This window comes from Trachymyrmex cornetzi, unplaced genomic scaffold, assembly GCF_001594075.2.
Source record: "Trachymyrmex cornetzi isolate Tcor2-1 unplaced genomic scaffold, Tcor1.1 scaffold225, whole genome shotgun sequence".
Classification (NCBI taxonomy): Eukaryota; Metazoa; Arthropoda; class Insecta; order Hymenoptera; family Formicidae; genus Trachymyrmex; species Trachymyrmex cornetzi.
Genome location: NW_017296901.1, coordinates 1553688 through 1575742, shown reverse-complemented (window position 1 = coordinate 1575742; position 22055 = coordinate 1553688). Strand labels below are relative to the sequence as shown.

Genomic DNA, 22055 nt, shown 5'->3' with positions numbered 1-22055 from the left:
ATTTTTAGTTTTTGTATCTCGTAAGACATGATCCGGCCGTATCGACCTCCGTTTACTATTTTACGGGAGGCGTGAGCCATTAATTAAAGATCATGCTTTGACGATAAACACAATGGGTGCTTTCCATTTGATGACAAGTCGACACAGATGACAAGTTCTATCTTTGTCACTTTCTGACTGTCGAGAAGGATAGAACGACGCTTGTGTCGACTTGTGTCATTAAATAGAAAGCATCCAATGAAAAGTACAGGGAATAACGAATCAATTAAAGTTTCCGGGTATAAGTTCGAGACAACCTAATACAAATCACTACAAGGACGCACGGGACAAAAAACGGCACAGAACAATTTTTTGACGCATTGGAATTTCATTGCCTGTTGCCTGATCTGTTTTGAAATTACATGTTTATTTGCGAATATAGTTTTGAAATAAATTGCCAAAATAAATATTAAATGATAATCGTTGAGTTTTCTTACGTTGATAATTTATCTCATTAAAAAAATTAAATAAATTGAGCATTAAGAAAAATTAATTAAAATTGGCAAAATAGTTACGAAAAATGTTACAAATATCAATCCAATTTTAATGTACATAAGTATTTATATCTCATAATTGTTAACACGTCTGTTCAGTAATTGTGATACAATATCAAAAGATAAGAGAAATAGTGTTAATTGCATAAATTAAGTCGAAAAGAACGTATAGATTTTCAAAATTCACCAATTAAGCATACTATTCTTTCAGAAATAAGAGAGAGAGAGAGAGAGAGATTTTTTATTTTTTGAATATTTTATTTAGATAAAGAAACAGCTAAAGGAGAGTACAAATTTTTGCGACCGTTTGGGGATCATTTAATTTTTACATTGTCTTATGCATTTTTCTTCATGGAAACCATAAATTATCATAGTAATAACGCTCAAACAAAAATTGATACATCGATATAAAGTTAATAAAATGAACCTTGCATCGTTACGAGAGAGAGAGAGGAGGGGAGGGGGTAAGGAATAATTAGTTTTTAAATTATTAAAGCATAATTGACAGCGATTTTATAATTTTATAAATTTTATTTAAAGTTTGAATCCCTGAACGGTCCCAAAAATTTGTACTCTTCTTTAGCTACACTGTTAAAAATGCCATGATATTTAATGTACTTTTAAGTTATATAAATTAAATTAAATTTTATGACTACATTAAATTTTATGTATCTGTAACTGAAAAGTATATTTGTGTACATGTACATGAAATTTAGTGTACGTTTCATAAAATTTTACGAAGTTTAGTACATTTTTTATTAAATTTTATGTAGATTTGTATAAAATTTAATGTAAGTAAACGTAATTTAAGTTATTTGTAACTTAATTTTCATTGACAACACATTAAAAATATTTAATGTGTTCCACACCACCTCCTTCCCCTGCCTAGGAGCGTGCGACTTCCCACGCAAACCGAAGTTCACCTCACAATCGGGTAAAGATTGAGTAGGGGCCACTTTCACCATCGTCGGTTTACTTAACCATTCTAGTAACTGTAATGAAATAGAAAGAGATAGAACTATTTCTATCTCTTTCTATTTCATTACAGTTACTAGGCTGGTTAAGTTAACTGAGCTTGGTGAAAATGGCCCTAGGTCAGGATAAATCGGGGTGGGGATGTAGGGGAAGGAGCGGAGCCCTGGAAGAAAGATTGAAAAGTTCTTCGACACGATTGTATGCTTTGCAAACTAAAGGTGGTTATTTCGAATAAAGATTCCTATAAAGATAAGCAGTTATACATTACTGGAGGAAAAAAATGACTATAATTCTGAAACAAAATCAAAAGGATACATGTCTATAGGATCTTTTTTCATTATGTAAGTATCCCCCATCCAAAGTGCGTTTCACATGTTAGAAAACATTTTGTATCACACGTAACATTTTAATGTAAAAAAAGTACTAAATCATACAAGAAAATTGTAATTATAAAAAAATATCAAATAATTGAAAACCGATTTCCTGTTTCCACTAGTGGATCAACAGTTTAAAAAATGGTTAAATCCAGACATGTTTCTTTCGCGTTGAAATGCGAACCTCTTTTTTTAAAGCTAACATAAAACAAGAAAAATTATTTCTTTTTGTGTTCTTCCGTTTGTCGTTTAAGAAAGCGAGTTTTTAGGATTCGTAAGACAAGATAGGCTACAAGCCCTAAAATATGTCCGGAGAAATATAAACTTTTGTAAAAATGTATTATTTCTTGGAAGCGCAGTAATTGGAAGGGCACGCCAAGATACGCCATGCACGTAAGTTTCGCCCACCAGAGGAAGAATCTCCAGGCCTTCTTGTCCTGCATTTCATTGTGAGAAAATATTATAAATAACGTGAATTAATATTTGCAATATATGAGAACATCGCTTTAGAATAGAAAAGTTTTGTTTTATTTAAAAATATGTATATCTTTTTATCTCAAGATATTTATAAGTTTAATCTAAATTGATAAATGCGACTTATATATATAACTCAATTTACATATTACATTTTTTCTATAACGTAGAAGATTTTTAAGAGATAAACAAAATTCTTCAAATAATGATTCACAAAGAAAGGATATCTTTCTAAGACGATATTCTCTGTTATAATATATTCAGGATGTTTCTTCATATAGAGCGTGTTTACTAATTAAAGAAATAAAAATTACAAGGACTTTTATATATCAAATAAAAAATATAAGATAATAATATATGATTTGTTTTGATAAGAATCAAAACAAGCTTTTCATGATACCAAAGTGTATTTATGAAGCTTAATTTAACATTTCTGGAATAAATCCGTTTTGACTCTTATAGCCATATTATAACTATATATTTTTTTATTTGTTTATTAATAGTCAGTATGACACGGGAAGATATGTGAAGACACTATAATGCTAGCTAGTTTGTGACGAAAATTAATGAAACACGAAAACATCTATAACTATAACTCGAAAATAAGATCAGATAAAATAAATGTTTATATGAATGTTTTCTTTTTGTGTTATTTTTGCGTCTCGAATTCATTTTTGAAGTTATGCCCACATGTTATGAAACATCCTATACAATTCCAATTACACTAATATATACTAATATAAGGAATAGAAATAATTAGTTACTGTAACTGCCGTTACTTACATCTTAGTTATCTTGTTGTAATACTGATTTAATAGAGACATTGCGAATTTTTTTATTATGTTGATAATATAACACCAGTTGAAACAGTCATAATTATTTGTAACGGGTTGGAAAATTTATTCGTTACTGAAAAAAAAAATAACTCGCAATTTGTAACTCGTTACTTATTATTTTTTAATGTAACTTGTAATGGAGTAACTTTACGGTGTTACTCGTTACTTATTATTTCTCTCAATGAGTAACACACAATGGTGACAATTTACTTTTCAAAGTGACTTTCTTAGTGTAACCTTAGCGTTAGTCATCATTACAATTATAAAAAATTGCAACATCATTATTAAATTGATATTATAAAAAGTAACCGTAAAGTAACGGAAAATAAACTTTTCCATTCTCTGCTAATATAATCAAAACAATAATAAATTGAAGTGCGATTGTAAAATTATAAAACAGAACTTTTTATCTTTATGCTTCACTTTTTCATTACAATGCTTTTTTTATATGATATTTTACTTTTTTTTATAAGTAAATCCTTCCTGAATTTTAATTATGGAAAATCAATTTTTTTGCAACTTTGCTTATAATTTAAAAAAAAATTTTTTTTTTTTTAATCTAAACGGTCAAATAATATTCTATTTTTATTTTTTGTCATTAATAATAAAAATAGCCATTTCCACTTAAGGGGAATCCATTTTATCTTATCTTTTTCTATTAGATAATACCAAAATGGAATTTACATCTCTATATCATTAAATTTACGTATAAACAACTTACAAATTCATTTTCTTCGCATTGATTATAAAATTTAATACAGATGTCCTCGAAAGGTAGATAGAGCGGGACTTGACAGATGCAAAAGTAGTAGCCGGCAGCATAACCATGCCATAGAGCAGATAAAGTCAATGTGGCGATGGTTCTTAAACCTTTATGAGGGAATCTTTTGTAAATGCACACAGCCATCCAATATTGTACGCATGTATTCCACATTTTCATCGTGTGCCTGACAAATGGAGATGATTCCACTTCCCACACATTCATGTTATGCACCGTTTCGAAATCCTGTTTCTCTTTTTTCACTCTCTCGCGATCAAGCGATCTGAAAAATTATTATATTAACAGATTGCCTGCTTGTGAATTTCCCATATTCTCTGATTATAGATACAAGGGATGCTATTAGGGAAAAATACGCAGAGGTGCAATTTACTGCTTTACAGGGATTATTTTTTGGTGCCCCAGAATAACCATGCAAAAGCTGATCAAAATCCGTGAAGTACATATGTAAGTCTCCTTGTTAGTGCTGAGAAACGGCATATAAATGTAAATAATTGGCTAATAGAAAAGCGGCTTGCTGAATATAAATATCTCAAAATGGAATGAAGAAATCGTACAATTTTTCGATCATTTTGTAATCGCGTGGGCCCAGACCAGGTGCGGGTTGACAGCAAACTGGGTAAGCTCCTAATCCTGACATTTGGCAGACACATTCGGCCAGCGCCATACCGATAAACATTCTCAGTCGAAAACCAGCGAATGCCGGATACATGTAGAAAAATCTATAGAAGAAACAGTGCTCTTCGAACATTGATGTTTGCGTGTACTGAAATCGAAAAGGACGAATCATTAAAATTATTGTATTGATTATTATGCTGTCACCACATTTGCAATCAGAAAACGTAATTAGAAACTCAATTTCAGATTGAGAATTAGTATGAATGGGTATCTTATTGCACAGTAGTATTTCATAGACGAATTAATATTTCATAAGTTGTATATACAACATATTTCAAAGAACTTTTAATTAACAAAATATAATGACAAGGGACATATCACAACTGTCCGTAAGCGATTTGATTCACCTTGTAGTATATTGTTAAATATAACAAAAAATCTAAGAATATTTTGTTATACTGGCAGAATCTCGCATGTTTAGGAAATATCCCTTCGAAAAAAAAAACGGTACTTCTCTTTCAAGGCAAATATCGTCGAAAGTATGACACTAAGAAATTCTTTTCAATTATTAGTCTTCCAATCTTTTGGCGAACAATTTCCGTTTCTCTGTTCAATTTTCATCCGGTCTTTCGACTTACGTATACATCGAATTCCATGACTATTAATACTGTTTTATTGATGTAACAACTTTGCGTTTATTATATCTGAAGAGGGCCTAATCTAGAGGCTGAAACATGTTATAATCGATTAGAATATATTAACGTTTATTTTGTAATTTCTTAGTTTTTTAACATAAAATTTATATACTTTAGACTCTTACATGCCTTATATTGCTTTTATTATTTACTAATTAAGAATCATTTTGAATTTTTTATTTCGAACAAGCAGAATCTCCCTCCTTCCTCGCTCCAACTATGGAAGCCATGTGCAAACGTTTTTTTCTTTATCGATAACGTCAAAACGGTCCACTGAGGATAATTTTTTTTTTTTTTTTTTTACATAAAAATTCCTACAAATTGCTTAAATATTAATGAGTGTATAGAAAAACATTGATATCAATAACTTTTATAGGTTCTTCATAAATAAATTCTGGAAAAAACGCCTATTACACTGGAGTACCCCCTTAAAAGTTTTATTCCCTCATTTATTGTGTGATCAACTTTTATCTTAAACGTTTTTTGCTGCGACGCATATTTTCAGGGATAATATTTTAAATGTCCCATCTTGTATTATACAAACCCAATGCAATATCACATATTGGGTGCGTTCAGGGAGCTCACTACCGCACACTACCAATGCTAACGTTACCATCTCTGTTCACGGAGCCAAGATAACGCTAGCGAATACAAGCTCTGTGAACAGTAATAGTGTAGTGTTTGCCCTAACCATACCGCATACGGCAAAATGGAGCAAGAGCAAGATTCTTTAGATTCTGCTAGATTCTTTTGTTTTATGCAAAAACGCGTTGAACTACCCAAATTTTATTGATTTTTGAGCTAAACTGTATAATTACAAAATATTGGACAACCATAACACCTTATAATTTTTTACTTTAATGACATCCGTTGGACTCAATTTTAACATATAACTTTCCTGTAACTCTTCATCGCGCAATTCCATTTCCACGTAATCCATTTTAAAAGCTAAGTGTAATGAATACTATTGCGATCATTCATTTCGAAGTATCAACCAACAATGTTCACTTCAGTATTCACTACACTATCGCTGTTCATAGCGCACACGAACGCTACGCTATCAACGTACTACCTCTTTGACGATAGCATTTGTAGCGCGAGTCATGACGTCAAACGCTACCAACAATAACGTCACGATAATGTTTCATAGTGCTATCAGTTAACTCCCTGAACAGTGGTAGCGCTGCATAGTGAGCTTCCTGAACGCACCCATTGTATAACAATATTAATTGTCTAGAAGCTACTGTAAATAATAATGCAATAAGATTAAAATTATCCCATTCTATCGCAAAGTTTATATTTGGTTCTTTGTAATGTAATGTGAACATTACGTCGCTGGGAAAGAGATAGTCTATCACTAGAAACAACACGATGAACGCCGTGATCTGTTTGAGTTTATAATAGGTGAGTGGCCACGGATCAACATAGTTGGAAAACGGTCTATGTAAAGAGTCCCAGTACGTCCTGTAACGGTAATACGGACCTGCAAAAATTAATTAATATAATTTATATTCGAATTTTTTAACATGCATTTATTATAATTTTGTGCTTATAGTTATTCATCGTATCTTACCTGTTAGTACACCCATATAACCAAAGCTATAATGTATCACATCCATGAAATTAATTTTCTTAAGCGCGTCGGAATTCGCTCCTTGAACATCATCGGCTGGCGCAGTTGCTGCCGAGTTGATTTCGAATGCTAGCCCGGATAGCTTTAAGGTGAGAATCATTACAACGAGATTCGTGTGAGTTGGTGGACTCGGTAAACCAAAATAGTCACCCAATCGAAAGATTACCAGTAAGTAGAAAAAGGAGAAATATAGGCTGATCAAGTGACATTTTCTGCAAGATCAAAGTCTATCGAATCAATCCTGTGACGGATACAATTATATGGTACTCCGGATTCGGGAAAACCTGGATTTCTTGTTTCTTACATTTTTTTATTAAATTAGTCTATAGATTATAATTCCTCTCATGAAAATTTTTTATTAAAATTTTAGTAAGTATATCGTTGAGAATATATTAGCCATGATTTTCCTTTATTGGATTACCATTCATTACTTAGCTACGCTAAATGTTGAATATTTCATTTTGAGTATGCTCTACTGATTTGCAGAATTCCACTTAAATACGTATTTTAGAATTATTTTGAGTATACTGAACTGTTGATAACTGATGTTGAACGGTATGCATTATTACATATGTAATCGATTAGACTATTTCACTCACTGCAGATGCCATGTTTTAAGCAAATATAAGTTGAAAACTCTCAAGTCAATCATCAGACTAAAGATAAATAATGAAATTTTAGTGCGCTTATCAAAGTTTATCATTTGTATTAAATACAAAATTCAGGATGTACGTCGAAAACTAAAGGCTTAACAAATAATATGCTTTAAAGAAATATTGCCTTTATCATTGTTTTTTTTTTCTAGAAATTTTACAATATAAAACACCCACCTGATGTCGATTTTAGACTATTAGTCATGTATACTATACGATGATACGTCCTATAAAATTAATTTTTTTCATGTATTTTCGTGTGTACTCTATATTAAAGAACAATAGTTTGTGATATTTTATACTTTATCCCGCAACATATTTTGACATAAAATATGACATATACCTAATCTTACAACGAACTCGATTGAATGCATTAGTTTATACTAACAATAAGTGCGCCTTCTTTCAGTGTCATAGTATTCGATTGGCTTGTACTCGACTGGTTCAGAATCTACGTATGTTCGATTGATAATACACTGAAAACGTGTGCTACTCTACTGAAAAAAAAATTAATCCAATTCAAAAAAATGATTTGTTTTGAATAAATAATTTACTTACATAATACCAATGACCAATTAATTGGAATCAAATTAAAATATTGTTTAGAATAAGTTTCTAGTTTGAGATATTATTTGTTAAACAGTAATAAATCATTAATTACATTCGAAATACACAAAGTGAAATGTATAAAATATTTATTTAAACAAGTACACTATTTACTGTTTTTAAATGTAATGCTAGTAAAATGGGGTAGTTATTTATCAGGTTTAAATAAACAATTGTCGAATTTACAAATCGAAACGAGAGAAAGAGAGAGAGAGAGAGAGAGAGAGAGAGAGAGATTTACGAAAACAATCTACAAATTAAATCTTATAATAAACGTTTATTGTAATAAAATATTAACTTGAATTCCATTAATTGTTTTAGAAAAAAAACTCACAAATTTTAAACGGACTAAATGTTTACTTCGAAACTTACCATCCAATTATTAAAATAAGAAAGCATAATCTCCTTTCAAAATAATGTTTATTTCATTAAACATATAACTAAAATTTATTTTTTTTTTATGAATATTTGATAAACTTACTAAATATTTATTGAAATGTAACATAATATTTATTTAAAATAATTAAAATTGATTTAAAATTGATTTCATATTGATCTTATCTTATATAAAGTGTCCCGGATCTAACGCACCACCTGCTAATAGCAGATTCCTAAAGTCGTTTTAAAATGAAAATTCTAATACTAAAACGTTGAGGCTATAATTATATACAATTTGAAAACTATTATAGCCTCAATATTTTGATATTAGAATCTTTATCTCAAACTTCAGAAATCTAGTAGGTGATGCAGTAAATCTAGGACACCATGTATATTATATAAATCTCGAATTGAGTGAACTGTTGTTATAACATGCAGGCAGACGATGCACCCGTTGTCGCCAGAATAACGGACAGCGCAAGGCGCTGTGACGTGTGACATGTATAGAATGTTCTGTATGTTGTAATTAATGTTGTAATTGCTAAATAACCAACGGTGAAATTTGGTAAAAAATCGTCATAAAAATTGTTTATCTTCTCAATTCTATAGAATTAAATTTAGAAACGATCAAAAGCTTGTTAAAGTACAAACTTCGAGCTTCAAAATGCTTCAATTTTTTACGATGGTATTTCACCGAATTTTAATGTTGGTTGTGAGCTATGCAAGTTTAGCTTCAATAACGCGTAATTCAGTCACGAAAAGTCATAAGAAAATTTTTTAAAAAGCATTTTGGAAATAAATCTTTGTACTATTTCACAAAAATATTGAACTTTTCGAATAAAAACTTTTTATCAAACTGCGCACTGTTAAATGTACGTAATTGTAAAAAATATAACATGATATTTGTTAAGATACAGAACTGTAAAAACAAAATTTTTTTGAAAAGCATGCTAAAGTAAAAGTTTCAAGCTTTAAAATGCTTTTTTATTTTTTTGTCTGCGATGATTTTTTACCGAGTTACGGTGACCCGAATATTATGCAATTTTAAGTTCTATGTTCGGAAATTTTTCGGGAGTAGTGTATATACGTGAAATATCATAGTAATTACATAGTAATAAACGGAATTTCAATACGAAAAATCATTCAATCAATATTAATAATCATTTAGTGCAAAAAACATACAGTTTGAAATAGAATAGCATTTCTGTTCTATTATATTTAATTTATTACGACATTTATTGACCCTACAAATACAAATACATATATATTTGTTAATTCTACAAATACAAAATTTATAATAGTTTTATTTCGAATTCAAAATCAACTTATCTTTTGCTTATATACTAAGAAAAAAATGTGCATGGAATATAATTTCTTTTATTAAACAAATGTTTTTTATAAACTTTATATGGTCTACAAGTACGTTTTGCTGTAATATAACTCATTTGTTACTTCGTTTTACCTCAAATAATCGAAAATAATTGCAATAACAAATATTCGAGTGTATTTGACAAAGAAAATAAACTTTTTTCAGAGATTTTACCAATAAATACTTAATTTTTACAAATGAAAAATAAAAATTATTATTTATATTATTTTCGTTGACATTATTTGTCATTTCGGTACCGTTTCCGCCACTTAAAACGTTGCGCATCGGCATGGTACCGAGATAACAAATGTTATAATGAAAAATATAATCAAATTAACATTTTGTAGTGCAATATTATTCGCATTTGATCCAATTTGGAGTTAATTTTATAAATAAATTATTGAAATATAACTGACAGTGATTTTATAACGTGTAAATAAGGATTTTATTCATTTCATTTCGATGTACTAATTTTTCCTTAAGTCTGGCATGATTATTTTCGGTTTCTACGAAGAAAAATATGTAAGAAAACATAGAAATAGAACGATCCTCGAGCGGTAGAGAAATCTTTGGAAATTTCTATCCTCCTTTGATGAATAGAATAAAAGAGTTAATAAATTAATAGAATTCTGAAACAGAGTGGCATAGATAATAATTTCATATCTAGAAGTACCAGGAAGTGGTTCGCTTTTCCATACATACACGGGATTTCTAATAAAGATATTTCTTTATATTAGGGGACACCATACACATAATAAGAATAGACCGAGCGTATCCTCTTTGGCGTGAAGATCAGGTAAAAAAGAACAGAGAGTAAATATTAGACAAAGAGCAAGATATTCACACTTTACTTCTCCTCCCCATTCTTTCCTAGTCAGGAAGAGAAAGCTATACGGCATCCATTGTCCGTCTTTTTCTACCTAGTCTTCACGTTTCAAACCTCACGCTCGGTCTATTCTTATTATGTCTATGGAGGACATATCTTGAATAACCTTGGCCTTGACATATGTTATAGAGGTAAGGGTACGGCGATCAACTTTTTTTTATGAATTAATTGGCAGTCTCATATGGTTTTTGAGATATATTTATATAAAACTAATTTTCAAAATTTTCTTATTTTCTCTATGACACCCTGTATATGATAAATAGTATACATAAGTGATCTTCAAAAGATTTTACGTGGCGGTCACTGTTCGTTCAGAAGTTATTAATAAATAAAGTTTAAAAAATAATGTCTTATTTCTATCATATACAATATTAAAAACTACCATATACTCTTCTTGCCTATAAGGACGCACGATTTCCCATACGAAATGAGGTCCACCCCAAATGCCCCCTGCTTAGAGGCGTTAGACTTTCCATGCAAAGCAAGGTCCATCCTGCCTCCCCTCCTGCTTAAGGGCGATCGACTTTTCACGCCTATTCACACAAGTATAAAAATGTATGTGTTTACTAGTAAAAGTTTTTGTCGCTTATGAATATATTTATTAAATTAGTATTTGTATAATAAATTTTAAACTCAGAAAGAAGAGTCGTAATTACGCGGTTGGCTTCTCGAAATAACACATATATCGAAATCGACTCGCTTTAAGGAAAATGCCGGAACGCACCCTTCACAAAATCGGCTACAAAATAGGATCGTAGGAAGAAACTCTGCGACGCGCCGAATCTGTTGGGGACCGCAGAAGCCACATTGCGGAGTTCGAGCACTCCTTAACAAGGAATCTTAACTATACATTACGCAAAAGCGTTTGCATCCAACACCGATGGGATACCTATGGGGCATTTGCCAGTATATAAATATCACGTTATGCTTAGTTTTGGTTTAGTGTTTGATGACACATTGTGTCAGCATGTAATGTTCAGAATCTACTAATTTATGCTAATTCTAATTAATTTTTGTAGGATTTTTAATAATATATCTTGATACTTTTTTTTTAAACTGCTCGGTTCCTGCTGTACTTTTACCAACACTGAGACAGCAGATTATGCTCACTACTGCCAAAGTTCTGTCAACATAGTACGTGACACACAAATTATAATACAAGATTTTGGCAGACTTGATTTAGGTATATTTACTTTGCTAACCCGAAAATACTAATAATTTTTTTATATTAACATATTATTTCTTCAATTTTTGCTACGACATATGACGACAGATTATGCCTCCACAGCACAAAGTTGCATAAAAGTTACAGCAACACTGCTACACCATTACAGCAACATTGCATGTTGCGGCAATATTGCAGATTTTGCAGCAATATTGCTGCAAATTTTGTGCTGTATGGATTTCTGCTACATTTTTGTTTTTAACAGCTGATAAAGCAGATCACAACATATATATGCTGCATTTTAGACAGTTACTTCGTGACGGCAGGCTATGCTTGATTTTTACTGTTTTCGCTATCAGCACTTGATATGATAAATCAGTACGGTATTTCTGTTGCTTTATCGTTCTCACACGTGATAGCAACATACCAGATTTCTAAATACATTTTTCTAACTTAGCATGATATGTTAAATTTAGCTTTGGTTTCTTTTTGGTTTATATATTGTGCCAGCATATATTTGAATTTTGTTCTATTTATGCAGAATTATTTTGCTTAATTTTTATAATATATTATTTTTTACTATGTTATGATGCAGTTTCTGTAGAATTTTTGCTGTATTTAACGCAAGTTGAAATGACAAATTGTGCTCGACTACTGCCTGATTTTTGCCAACATATGTAGCATAAATTTGCAGTAGATAATTTCAGCACGTCTGATTATCTGGGTACATATATATGTATATCAGATATTGGAAAGCACTGAAAATATATAAAAATTTCTTAAAAAAAAATTCCAAACTAATATCACATATAGTTTAAATTGTTAAAATAAGATTATTAGACACACAAATTTTGCATTTTAAAATACATACTTACGTAAAATTTTAGCAGAATCAGTGAGCAATACTCTAAATGCAAGTCAATTTTATAAAAAAAGATTTACTTTGAAAAAAAATATATTCGTACTTCCATGATAAGTTGGTTAGGATAACTGCGTTGATGAGAACGGTAATGATTGGATGCAAAACTGACAGTCCTGAAACACAAACGACTAATGCGAAGCCGAAAAGGGTCGCGACCCATTGTTTTGTACGAAGTCCTCTTATTTTACAATAAAACGGCCCGAACGCTATGGAAAGTAATAGCAATAGTACATAAATAACATCATCCCACATCATTGTTAGAATGTAAATGAATGGCACTTTCTCTTCTTTCTTTGTTAATATAGCACCTGATTCCCAAGTCCAGATTCGATACGGTCAAAATTCCTTGATTTTAGATTAGATGAACGGCAGGAGTTAGTTCATTAAATGAGCACAGATACATAACATACAATCAACACAATGACATGACCACCTTAGAATCACAGAACAGCTTAAGGTAAATTTTCACGGGCTGCTCAAACCGGCTGTTTCAGCGACAAAAAGAATCACGTGGTCAAAATTGACGAATATCAAATGTCCATTTTGATCACGTGATACTTTTTGCCGCTAAAATAGCCGGTTAGAGCAGCTCGTGAAAATTTACCTTGATCAGGGTACTTATCTTATAGTGTTTTCGGCCCGACCGGGTTTGCACCAACCTGGGTTGGATTAATGGCGTTTTGCGCTCTCCTATTGGTAGAGCGTGTGACATCAACCAATAGGAAAGATTAATCCAACCCAGGTTGGTGCAAACCCGATCGGGCCGAAAACGCTAATAGAAATGATATAAGGGTGCGATTAGCGTGGTACGCGATACAGAAACTAACTAGGGCTATTGCTGGATTCACACTGCATCCGATTTGCGTCGTACGACACTCTGCAACCAATCAGAAATCAGGATTCCAATGATACGAAGCAAAATCCGTCAGAATCCTGTTTATTCCGCACCGTGTGATTTCCGCACCTTTATGCTGAATTCTCACTGGATCCGACGTGTGTCATACGACGCAACCAATCAAAAAACAAGTATCATCGATACAAAATAAAATTCTGCTTTCTCATTGGTTGCAGAACGTTGTACGACGCATGTCGAACCCAGTGAATCCAGCATTACAATTTGAGACGTTTTGATTGGTCAAAGAGCAGTCGCCATGTTCAAGCGACTGCGCATTCTTGCGAGTTGGAAATGGTATACCTTATATCACCTTATATTCCTATGCCATGGGTACTCCATTTACAATTTACAACACCACGACGATTTGACCGGAATCGCCGTTATTTCGTCGGTGAGCGCCATTAAATTAGAAGAAGAAGGAGGAAACGCCTCGATACTGCCCGACAGCATTGGCTTGCGTTGATTGACTGCTACTGGTCCATACTGGTCTGACCCGTCCCGCATCAGCAACGGCCGTCGAACTGTCGAAAGTCGAAACGTGGCTAACTGCTAAATGCATCATCCGGAAATGATGGACTTCAGATCAAATCAAACGTGAAACATACATGATGCTTGGGTATATAAATGTCATTGACGTCATCTCACACTCTTTCCCTTTCTTACCCCTCCTTTATCTTTCTTTTTCTCTTCCACTTCGTACGTCGTACATATGTACATACTACATATATATATATACATATACATACGCTACGCGTGCATCCGTAATACATTACATGCATCAAACGATGCGTAGTTCGGAGCGATATTTTTCCTCTGACACGAAGTACGAACTACGAAGGTCTGTCGATTCATACACGACTCTTCAGAGAAACGTCACTGCTTCATAATCTAAGGCTCTACACCGATGTAAGATGCACTTCTGAGATGCATGTGTGTACCCTAACTTTCTGTTTAATTTTTTCTTTTCATCGCAACGTAAGTGTTTCTCATAAGATTGTGGGCGGTATTCATAGTCCGTTCTTATTTTAAGACCGTCGTAAGTAATGTCTTAAGATGCTAATACAGCTCTCTGATTGGTTCATGACATCTTAAGACTACTTAAGATGGTCTTAAATATAAGATCCGACTATGCATACCAGCCTATGAGATCCATCATGTCTTCTTACACCATGATGAGATCAACAATCCATTATTGATCAAATTTGTGAGGATATGATGTATGTAACTCATTGTCAATAACATCAAAATTTACTTCCTTATTAGAGAGTAGAAATTATGTACCGCTTAGAAAACATCTCATGACTTAAAGGATGGAATCCATAGACATTGCTCAAGATTCAAGATGGTCTGAAGCTAGTGTGCTTAAGGTTTCAATGAACCAATCAAAAAAGAACCGTATTACTATCTTAAGACATTGCTTTAGACAGTCTTGAGATTAAGAACGGACTATGGATTCTGGCCAATGGATTCTCGTCCTCGAGCATTAGTAATAAAAATAAATATTGCAAGTATCGTTACATAAATATATATAAATGTAATTAAACAATGTGTCCAGACTGGTTTATGTAATGTCTCGGCTGCTTGTTTCAGTTCATAGTTTTTCCTAAAGCAAAAAAAGTACTTTTTTATGACTCTTTAGTATAAGATGTGTCTAGCTTGCAATTTATTATCACCATATAATTCTGAGATGTTAATGAACGCGATAAGAGAGAGAGAATATTCCAGACCAGATAGTTATAAAATCTTCCCTTGTTCGCAGGTTTTAGCTGGATTATGCATCAGCTTCCATTGAATATATTTGCTGCTTTTCAGTTTGTAAATGCTACAACATGCCACCAAAACAGAGGAAAATAGCTATTATGGGCTATAGATCTGTAGGTAAGACATATGTTATATGATAAGATATCCTTTTTGCATGCTTATCATAGATTATAATAAGTATAGACATTTCCTGATCTTGGTGTCTGTATTCTGTTTGAAAGAAAACAAGTCATCTAATCGTATCAGCATTTCTTCAACTTGATACTTTAGAGAGAGAGGGGGGGGGAGGGAGAGAGTATGCGTGTAATATATATTAAGCTAATTCGTTTTTTCTAAACTGATAGTTACAACCTTTATAGGATATCACAGTCTGTACCTATTATTATCTATGGGATATAACTTGAAACTTTTTGCAGTAAGACATGATTAACATTATATAACTGAAGATACATTTATATATTTACTTAAACATGTATTTAATATATATTTAATTTTAATAGGTAAATCATCCCTTAGTATACAATTTGTCGAGGGACAGTTTGTAGACTCGTATGATCCTACAATAGAAAATAGTAAGAAACACTTTTCTCATTTATTATTTTATTATTTTATTCTATTCTATTATTTTATTATTTTATTCTACGAATCTATAATTTATAGAAATGTGTGAATGCATTAAGCAATTTAAAAGTATTACAAGTCTTTCGCATTTTACAGCGTTCACAAAAAGTACACGAGTAAATAGTCAAGATTATGAACTCAAGTTAGTAGATACAGCTGGTCAGGATGAATATAGTATATTTCCTACTCAGTATTCGATGGATATTCATGGCTATGTTCTAGTATATAGCATAACCAGTGCAAAGAGTTTTGAGATTGTACAAATTATTTATGACAAATTACTCGACATTACTGGAAAACTCCAGTAAGAATCTAAGTTCTCAAATGTTCAATATTTGTTCTATGTTCATTCATACATCATTTATAGATGTTGAATAACATCTTTGGTTTTATAGTGTTCCAATCGTATTAGTGGGTAACAAAACAGACCTGTATGTTGATCGTATGATCACAACAGATCAAGGAAAACGTTTAGCAAACTCTTGGAATGCAGCATTTCTAGAAACCAGTGCAAAACAAAATGAGGTATCTACAGATACTTTGCCAGTTTCGAAATATATTGCGAAATTTTTATTGAACGCATTTTCCATAGTCTGTTGCAGATATTTTTCACACGCTACTAAAGGAGATCGAGAAAGCCAATGGGAATGTACAAGAAAAGCCGAATTGTATTATTTGTTGAATTGTTTGAATCAATGGCTTTAACAAAAATGTAAATGTGTAAAATTTGGTAAAAGAAACCATCATCGTTATACTCTGATACCTTTACAATCCCATTAATTAAGATAAATACAAGTGTCAAAAAGTGTAAATGAAAAGTGCATGTTAAATGATAATATTTTTTTTTCTTGCTATACATTATAAATAATTTATAATTATACTTATATACATTCTTATATACATACATTTTGGTTTAACGTTCGGATTATATAATTAAGATAATCTCTAGTATATTATCATTATAATTTCTGTTTGATTATGTTCAGGGTCTCCAAAATAGATGTAGAATTTATTATTAAGATCAACACTCATATAAGTTAAATTATAATTTTAGTTATGTCTATAAGGTTTTTTTTCTATCCTTTTTAATACATTTAAATATATCTTTATAAAAGAAATACATATTAAAAGGCTAACTTAAAAAATCTATTTCTACATAAATATCAATTATACAAAACGTTTTCGTTTGTTATAATTATTATAATTATGATTCACTGATGATAGTGCACAAGAAAATAAGGCGATAGAATGTATATTTCGTTATGTAAAAAAAATTAAAATAGATGTGTCAGATAGCATTGTTCCAAAACGGTCACCTATCCAATAATGAATAATTTACAGGATTGAGAAGTAATTAATTACTCGTAATTAAGTTATACAGTTAGACTTACTTTTTTCAGTATAATTTAATTTCATTCCTTTTTTTCCAATTGTAACTTAACTTAATTACATTTTGTTAGTAATTACTAATTAATTTGAATTACTTTTGCAGTTACTTTATACATTTTGAACTTATTTGTTAATTTAATGTGGTTAGAATTTGAATAGTTGCGCTACTGCTGCTGCTGATTACATAGAAGACAGAAGCTAAAGGGCGCAACACAGACTTTTGCATAACGCATAATGCATAAGCGAATCAACTAATTAGAATCTTTCCTTTCCTTCCCATTCATGTCCATATTGATTTCCATACATCGATAGTACATCGATCGATATATCGATCGTAACACGCGCGCGAACGTTTCTGATTCGCTCAAATACTACATCAAATCAAAATGGCGGCTGATCAATTGCTGCCACGAATTTTCCTCGATGCCCATTCCGTGTTATAGAGTTCGGTGCTCTCAATCCTTTCATTCGTCTGGACGCGCGTTAGCCGTATCGACCTCCTATTACTGTTTGGAGGTGGGAGTCATTAATTAAAAAAAAAAAAGAAAGTCTGGACGCGCGTCCGTGCGGCGCGGAAGCGTCGTAACCATTACCCCGGATTTACAATAAGGTTTTAAGCCTTAAGCCATAAGAAATGGGCGAATCACAGTCGCTTATTCTTCTCGGATTCGACTGTAATTGGTCAGTTTCCTTACGGCATAAGGCATAAAACACCTATTGTAGATCCGGACTTACGCTGCGAGTAGCTTAGCGCCGAGACACTAGTACACTACCAGTGTCTCCAAATAGACGCAGACACTCAGTGTCTAGAAGGTCGTTTTGTCATTTTTTGTTTGGATTATATTATCCTGTTCCGAGATTTCCGTTTGTCCGGTTCGAGGTGGCCGGTACTTTGCATTTCTATATATAGATTAGTCATTTCGAAGACCATTAATTCGTTACTAGTCAAATCGTCTCGGTAGTCTCGGTACAAAGGGCGCAGACCAATCAAAGAGGAAGGAAGGAAGTTCCATAATACGTACCCAGAGCATGTATTATTTAACTCTTTATTTTTACACGTATTATTTTCTGATGTCATAAATTGAGATAGTAATGGTGAGCAAACAGGAGCATTAAGTCTATAATCAAATCCATAATTAAACCCATAATAGGTAAATAGAAGAATGAAATATATTTTATTGTGTCTGATTGTATGACTCAGCTATTAATTTGTAATCAAGTTGTGTTCAGTAGAACACAATAGTTTTGCAATCATTTTATGATTGTCTGCTGAGATAGGACCATTTCTAGAGCTGGGTTCGGGGAAATGCTATTAGTGTCATTCTGTGTTTAGTGTCATTTCATGCTATTTGTGTCATTCTATCTTCATCGTTCATTAAACGTGAAACAAGGATAGTATGATACAAATAGCGTTGATAGCGTGCTCCCCGAACACAGCCTACATCTAAAAGTATAATTCAATCAGTGAAAAAAACTTCCAACAATTACAAAATAAACGTTCTGTTGAACGCAACCAATATCGCGTTTCAATGCAAATATTCGCAAGTATCCATAAGAAGGATAAATCACGAACGCATAGTTCAATGAACAAATTTGGTCCACTCAGCTGTTACTTTTTCTCAACGATAAGACAAGTCTTTGATATATTAAAAAATATTCTCTCAACCTCTCTGACATATTTCTTCTTTACATTTAAATAGATAGCCATAATTTATAACCGTGTTATATGGATGTACAATAAAATACAATACATATACATGTATGTAAATCCTAAAAACGGTATGTATACTTTAGCTCAAGGTTCCATGCTTATGGAAATTCGAATATTCCCTACACATGACTTAATTTACAATGTTAATCCTACTTTAAGCACTTTGCGAATCAGTAACGCGCCAGTATAGTCGCCGGCGATGTGATCAGTTCGTTTTATAAATCAATTCCATTTATATAATTTTCACGACTTTTCTAATTTATTAGTAATTAGCTTTCGTTCTATACTCGAATAAAAGGTAGATGAATAAAAATTTGGCTTTTATTTTATTAAACTGTCTCTTACGACATCTTTATTTATTTGGAGTAACTATAATTTGTATTTTTTCTCATAAGATATCTATAGAAAATCAATTTAATTCGAATTTCATTATTCATAGAATTTATGAAATTCTACTGAAATCAATATCTAAATGGAATTTCCATCAAATATAGTATAAAAAAATTAACAATAAAATTTATTTAAAATTCAAAAAATAAATTAACGAACTAATAATGGTAAATAATGGTGGTATTTGTATTAAATCATTAAAATACAAATATTACCATTAATACGAAAAATGACTAATTATTTAATTCCAACTCTTTTTAGATTACATTTAAACCGATTTTTAATTTATCTCATTTTTTATTCTAATTATAATAAAAATTTGATTTTAGATAAATAATTAAAATAATGTTCAAAGATACCAGAAGGTTTATAGGTTATCGCCGTGTTTTTGTCCATTACTAATGCCAATTTTTTCGTGAACATAGCCATTCACTTTTCCATCAGGGCGAGGAACGCACTGATACTGAGCTGCTCCTTCAGGAAACTCCCTTTATGTAGAGAGGGATGTTAGGGAAGGGGGGGGGGGGAGATCTTTCTTGGCTTGTCTTGTCAAGAGAGCAATCTTCCATATTCTATTTACATTGTAACCTGAGTCTCTGTTCAAATTGTCTGGATATTTCTTCTGTATTCTCTGTATTTCCTTAGGAAATATGACATCGTTGTAGCTATAGTAACCGTTTTGTCGAATTTGATGTCCTATCTTAACGCCATGTTCTACCAATGCTGATTGTGTGGCATGTTGATGTTCCTTCATGCGTACGTTGACCATTTATACTTCTGTGGAACTGAGTGAAGGTCTTTGGCCTTTAGGATTTCTCAAGATTTGCTTGAGCTTCCTTGGAGGCTTGAAAATGGTTCGGATGTTGTATTTGTTCAAAATCCTGTCGATTCAATCTGTTGTTCCTTTTATATATGAAGAATGGAGAGGAAATGGATCTTTTGTTTAACTCTTTCTGTGGTTGTGTCCGAGTTGTTCTTTGTCTCGCTCCTGTGTTTGCTGATTGTCCTGTCCACTTTTTTCTTATTGCATCCGTTCCGCTGTAAGGTTTGTTTCAAATGGTTGAGTTCTGTTTGTAGACGTTTCTTATCAGAGATACTGAATGCTCTATGCACAAGTGTATTGCCGACTGTTTTTATGCTGGATGGTGCAACTTGGCATGTAAGTATCTGTTTGTTGGCTCCCTGTATACTTGATAGCCCAGGGTATTGTCAGCTTTCTTTGTGACAAGAACATCTAAGAAGGAAAGCTTACCATTCTTTTCTATGTTCATGGTGAATTGAATATTAGGATGTCAGTTGTTGAGGAAGTTTAAGAATTTGTGAAGTTCATCACTGCCATGTCTCCAGATTACGAAAGTGTTGTCTACATAACGAAACAAAACTTTTAGTTTATCGATCGTCTTACAAAGGGTCTCTTCTTCAAGTGCTCCATGAAGATGTTTGCAATTACAAAAGAGATAGGGGAGCTCATAGCTGCTCCAGACGTCTGTCCATAGAATTAGTTATTGCAGGAAAAATGTGGTTGTTAGGCAGTGCTCAATTAAATAATGATGTTATTGGGGGGATTATGTGAAGTTTTAATTATATTTAAGACTTCTTTTATTGGAACGTTTGTGAAAAGTGACTCTGCATGACAAGGAAGACCTCCCCCCTTTCTCAACATACCCTCACTCCCTTCTAGAGTGTACATAAAATTTTCTGGAGGAGCAGTTCAGTATCAGTGCACTCCTCGCACTGATGAAATAAACGACAAAGTTCATGAAACGTTGACATTAGTAATGGACAAAAACACGGCGATAACCCACAAACCTTATGGTATCTTTAAAGATAACAGCCGTAAAAACCTAAAAAGCGTCAAAATAATGTTCGTTATAGTATAAATAATTACAAGATAAAAGTTTTGTATGTAGAGTATATTTCTAAAAAAACATCCATCGTGAGGAAAATAATTATTTCAAGCTTCTAAAAAAGAAATGTAACAAAAGATCCAAAAGGATTCCATGAATTCTCTCAATTCTGAACTGGAAACCATTCTTATGCTTATCTCAGGTTATCTATGGACGGTGAGTATCAAACACGATCACTTAGGCCGGTATTCATAGTCAGATCTTATATTCAAGACCGTCTTAAGTACAGTCTTAAGAAGTCACGAACCAATCAGAGGGCTGCATTAGCGTCTTAAGACATTACTTAAGACGGTCTTGAAATAAGAACCGACTATGAATACCGGCCTTAGTCCTGTTTATGATCACCTTAGAGATTCTTAAGTAAGAGCTTGGACACAGTTTAGACAATTTTTATTGGGATGATCCCGATTGATCACGGCTCGATTGGACACCACCAATCACAGCGACCAGGTGCCTATAGTCCGGGAGATGATGACACTAAAATGG

The 22055-nt window shown here is 32.3% G+C and overlaps 2 protein-coding genes across 4 annotated transcripts; one reads left to right on the top strand and one right to left on the bottom strand.

Moving 5' to 3' along the window:
- Positions 1-1627: 1627 nt before the first annotated feature.
- Positions 1628-13150, bottom strand: frj (membrane bound O-acyltransferase domain containing farjavit). The gene is made up of 6 exons (XM_018506514.1): positions 12939-13150; positions 6857-7128; positions 6615-6766; positions 4528-4736; positions 3914-4235; positions 1628-2319 (listed from the first exon to the last, which is right to left on the bottom strand). Exons 1-6 carry the CDS (start codon positions 13148-13150, stop codon positions 2101-2103), a joined length of 1386 nt encoding a protein of 461 aa, XP_018362016.1. The 3' UTR covers positions 1628-2100.
- Positions 13151-14015: 865 nt separating this feature from the next.
- Positions 14016-17056, top strand: Rheb (Ras homolog enriched in brain). 3 transcript variants are annotated; one of them, XM_018506515.1, is made up of 6 exons: positions 14016-14406; positions 15550-15668; positions 16052-16123; positions 16269-16476; positions 16568-16697; positions 16765-17056. In XM_018506515.1, the coding sequence occupies exons 2-6, from the start codon at positions 15620-15622 to the stop codon at positions 16852-16854; spliced, it is 549 nt and encodes a 182-aa protein (XP_018362017.1). In that variant the 5' UTR covers positions 14016-14406; positions 15550-15619; the 3' UTR covers positions 16855-17056. The 3 variants fall into 3 exon arrangements, with proteins under 3 accessions (XP_018362017.1, XP_018362018.1, XP_018362019.1); XM_018506516.1 differs by lacking the exon at positions 14016-14406 and adding an exon at positions 14443-14696; XM_018506517.1 differs by lacking the exon at positions 14016-14406 and adding an exon at positions 14443-14720.
- The last annotated feature ends 4999 nt before the right edge of the window (positions 17057-22055 follow it).